The sequence below is a fragment of the Camellia sinensis genome, chromosome 13 (assembly GCF_055761805.1).
Source record: "Camellia sinensis isolate YWXY chromosome 13, ASM5576180v1, whole genome shotgun sequence".
In the NCBI taxonomy this organism is placed as follows: domain Eukaryota; kingdom Viridiplantae; phylum Streptophyta; class Magnoliopsida; order Ericales; family Theaceae; genus Camellia; species Camellia sinensis.
Genome location: NC_138973.1, coordinates 52351279 through 52356207, shown reverse-complemented (window position 1 = coordinate 52356207; position 4929 = coordinate 52351279). Strand labels below are relative to the sequence as shown.

Sequence of the window (4929 nt, the reverse complement as noted above, 5' to 3'; positions counted from 1 at the left end):
ATGTAATAAATTAAGAATGTTACAGTTATTCGATTGATCTAATTTTTTTTCTTCTGAATAATATAAATGAATGATCTTATAAAATGAACGATTTAAATTATCAAAATGAGACTCATGATGAATCTCACGGACTTGAACATCACCCACTAGCCTAGATCTTGAATTGGAGGAAAGCCCAACCCATTAGATAATTACTTTACGTCATTCATTGAGAGCCATGCGTAAACGATACATGACACTTTAGTACTACTTATTAGAAGTTGTTTGGAGTGCACTTATTTATCTTTTGATCTTTTTTATTACATTATCTCTCTATTTTTTTTTATGTATATTTTCGTAAAAAGTTAAAAAATATACTTATCAAGTAATTCCTTAATTACCCACAAATATGAGGCATTTCATATATATATATATATATATATATAAAGAAGTTAAACAGGAGAAAGAAAAGCTTGGTCTATATATACATGCCCTCCAAATACGGAAACGAATAATCTCTTAGGTCCAATTCCTGTTGTGTCTTGCATAATTTGTTCACAGAGCATCCACTTGGGTTGTGAAGTAAACAATCTGAACCATGTGAGTTTCTTTATATATCTAATTTAGCATTTTTTTTTCTCTCTCTTGAATCTAACATCTGCAATTCATCATCACTCTTGTTACTTGATTTATCTGTACCAATTTTATTTTAATTTTTATTTCTGATAAGATATTTTCTTGATATTTTTGCTGTTTAGTCTTGAATACGTGGGAGTTAGAAAGTTCTTTCAATTGAAGCATACCAATTAAATTTTTTTTTTGACGGAACCTTTTTTCTGTGGGCAGAAATTGAAAAGCACAAATAATTGACATTTACGCGGAAATATTACACATGTAAAAAAATTTCTCAAAAAATATCCAAAATGATATTTATTTATTTATTTATTTTTGATCGACAAATAAAATCTTTATTGATGAAAGTATGCAAAAAGACACAGAACATCAATAAGATACAAAACGATATTTATGTGATTGAGATTTATTTAAAATGTAAGTCTCACATTACTCGTTTACCGCATATGAAAAAAAACTTGCTTAAAACAAAAAGCTGTGTACGTTTTTTTCCTAGTTTTCTTTCGTCACTTAAAAGTGTTGAAAATCATTGCACAGAATGGATCCCCATTTGATGGAGGCCGCTCGAGCAGGAAATATCAATGACTTGTATGCAAGAATTAAGTCGAAACCGGACATTTTGGACGGTATGAACAAAGAACTTTTTGTGGAGACTCCTCTGCACGTAGCCGCGTCAGCTGGACAAACCAATTTCGCCTTAGAAATCCTGAGATTAAAGCCATCATTCGGCAAGAAGTTGAATCCAGAAGGGCTAAGCCCCTTGCACTTGGCTTTGCAAAACAAGCATTCTGAGACTGTGAGCCGGCTCGTCAAGTTCGACAGTGAACTCATCCGTGTCAAAGGAAGGGAGGGTCTCACTCCTCTGCACTTTGTAGCCAAAACAGATGATCAAGACGATCTTTTGTCTGAATTTCTACATGTTTGTCCATCGTCTATAAATGATGTGACGGTCCATGAGGAGACTGCATTGCACATTGCTGTGAAAAGCTCTAGTCTTAAAGCTGTTAAAGTCCTCTTGGAATGGCTTCGAAAAACCTACAGGGGTGAGGTGCTGTGCTTGACAGACGAAGGAGGCAACACCGCGCTGCATACTGCGGTCTCCACTTCACAACCTGAGGCAGGCTTCTATCTATTCTTTGGTTCCATAAATATCGTAGTAGTTGATAGATTGTTAGCTTCAAATTCAATGGTCGGTGATAACTATTGGCGTATATATAAAAAATATGTCATATATAAAATTGTATGGAATATATGAAATGTATATTGTAATTCTAACCTTTTTGATATTATTTGATCTTTAACGAATGCTGCCAATGAGCAACTCCCAATATAAAATAATTGATTTGTACGTTTTTCGTTTACGCAGATTGTGAAGTTATTAGTGAAAGAGATCTACACGGACAAAAAGGCTGCTCTTGGCATTGCAGAAACACTTCCCGACGGTCAGGCCAAAACTGAAATCAAGGAAACTTTACGCCGTGCAGGAGCTTTAAAAAGATCGTCTGTAGTTAGTGACCTTGGAGAATTTTTGAAATCACCGCGTCAATGGTTCCAAGCTCTAATCGGACGAATCATTCAGGAGCAGAGAGAAATGTCACTTGAAATGCGAAACACCATACTTGTCGTAGCTGTTCTGATCGCAACATCTACATTCCAAGCTGTACTTCAACCTCCGGGCGGAGTAATGCGCGGTAACTATGAACCTTCTCCTCCTTCCAACACCACTGGTAACATTAACGGCACCATCACCACCACCAATTTTATTTCTACTAACATCACACATTTTAACGCCACCATATTCAACAACAACAACAACACCGATGCTGATGCCAATCCCGACAATCCTGCTGAAATCAAGTTAACGAAATCTATGACTTTCGGATCCTTTTTCATTGATTTTTTTACCCTGAACACGGTATGCTTTCTTGCCTCGATCACCGCGATGATATTTTTGCTTCCCTTGCGACTCTCTAGTTTCATGTTGCACATTTCTATGTTATTTCTGATAGTGAGCTATGGGATAGCGTTTTATGGCATATCTCCAACTTATTCGTATGCCAACAGTTTTTTCCGTGCATCCTATATTGCTTTTCCTTGTGCTTATAGCGTGTGGATAACGATTTCCATAATCTCTCTTTTTCCAAAAATTCGGCAATATCGTTTCGTGCCACATAAACTGTGGAAGCGCCTCCAGGAGCTACGCAATTTGTATAAAGAGTCCGTTGACATGTCATCAGAAATTCCGGTTCAGCACAGCCAAAAATGACATCTGTCTTATTAATTAAGCTCTTAACTTTTGTGAAGTCTTTAAGATTCTTTTTGGGAGGTTTCTGTGTGTTTTTGGTTTTGAGGACATAAGCTTGCCTTCATTTTCTCTGTTTTGGTCTTGATTTGAGCCAGATGGTTTTACAGATTTCTGTGTGGGAGTTTAAGCCACTTGTTTTGTTTAGCTCTCTACTTTGCTGCATTGTATTTGGCTTGTCTTAGAGAAATGTTAGGGATCATGAAAAGTCTTTCATGAAAATGATCATGAAAGATTTGTGACCCTTAAATTATCTTGATTAGTGTGTGGTGTTTAATTCTAAGTATAATCTAAAGGTCACAAATCTTTCATGATCATTTTCATGAAAGACTTTTCATGATACCTAGTATTGTTGCTTGTCTTATTGATGTTTCTCTTCATGTTACTCTCTTTGTATTCTATTAAAGTTTTCCTTTGCTGATAAAGAACTAATGCAAATTATGTGTAAACACAATATAAACAATACCAAACTTGTGGAGCAAGGATCTTCTAGAGTTTTTTTTTCTTAAAGTTTCCTAGAGTGGTGTGTTGTATGGTTGAGATTTAATGACAAGTCACATCAATTTTTTAGCATTAAATCTCATCCATACAACACACCACTTTAGGAAACTTTAGGAAAAAAAAAAAACTCTAGATGATCCTTGGTGAAACTTGTGGGCTCAATGTATTTTCTCTAAAAACTCAAGAGGGAGGTCAGTGTAGTTTACCAAAACAAGAAAAATTTTATTTGCTCCTCCTACCTCAATCCAATATGAATTGTTACCTTCCGAATAACAATTGCCTTTCTTGGCTGTGAATGTACCTTAATGCTGTATTTGATTGAAAGATTTAGGAATGAATTCGGAAAGGAAAAGAAAAAAAAGTATATGAAGCTAGGTAAAATATAAATATATTTTATATTTACATTTTAGCTACCTTTTTCCTTTCTATTTTCAAATCCCTAACCAAATATAGCATAACTGACTTGCCAACGTTTTTCGCCACTTTTGTTTGTTTTGTTGGTATAATTGTTGTATTTTAAGGAAACAGAAGTTTTTTTTTTTTTTTGAATTGTTGGGCAACTTAAAGTGCACTAGTAGAAGAGTTACACACCACTGTGTAAACTTTTCCATATAAGCAATCGATACATGTATCAGTTTTCGTAGAAGGTTGAAAGGGTTACAGTTACTGATGTATCTCCCCTAATCTTAGATTGGACTTTTTTTCTAAGATCTAAACCCTCCTAATAAGTACAAATGCTTCATTTCTTTCACTTTTGATATAGAAACAAATTTCCAATTCACTTCAATTTTAACCATTTTAGCATGGAATTGATTTTCCAAACCAAATGAATAAATCAGAAACTCTGAAACACATTCAAAATTAACAACCCTTGCATTGCAAAACCTTAACTTTGAAAAATTCCATTATACATTATTCTACTCAACTAATCAACTCAAAAAAAAAAAAAAAAAAAAAAAAAAAAAAAAAAAAAAAACCCTTCTTATCTCAGTAGTCAAAACCCTCCACTCCCCCCTATGTCAGCATTTTCCCATCAAAAATTTCATATACACAAAAACATATATATATATATATATATAGAGCAAACCCTAGATAAGAAAGGAAGAAGGTTGGGAACAATTTTTTTTGTTTTTTTTTATTAAAATAGTTCAAATAAGTTAAAAGAATCAAGGAAAAAAATAAAATGTTATATCTTATATACCAATTAATTATTTTTTTTTTTTGTAACCATCTATTCAACTAAAAGAAATTTACAAATTATTTTAAATACAATTTTTTTTCATTTAATAAAATAATTAAAAAAAATAACCCAAGTAGTCAAGTTGTGGGCTTAGGAACAGTACCTTTGGAATGAGAGCCTCAACGATACATGTGGCGATTCCCATAGCTGCTCTGTAGAGAGAGAGAGAGATCTAGAGTGCTTTGAAAGCATTGGTGGGCCGGGCGTTGTCTTGATTGGGCTTGACAAGTTGAGTTGGAAGAGTGGACAATAGCTATTATTGAACTGGAAGCGG

General features: G+C 34.0%; 1 protein-coding gene across 1 annotated transcript; it reads left to right on the top strand.

Moving 5' to 3' along the window:
- Window positions 1-446: 446 nt before the first annotated feature.
- LOC114301529 (ankyrin repeat-containing protein BDA1) lies at window positions 447-3060 on the top strand. The gene is made up of 3 exons (XM_028246482.2): window positions 447-579; window positions 1150-1729; window positions 1979-3060. Exons 2-3 carry the CDS (start codon window positions 1151-1153, stop codon window positions 2876-2878), a joined length of 1479 nt encoding a protein of 492 aa, XP_028102283.2. The 5' UTR covers window positions 447-579; window position 1150; the 3' UTR covers window positions 2879-3060.
- Window positions 3061-4929: the final 1869 nt, after the last annotated feature.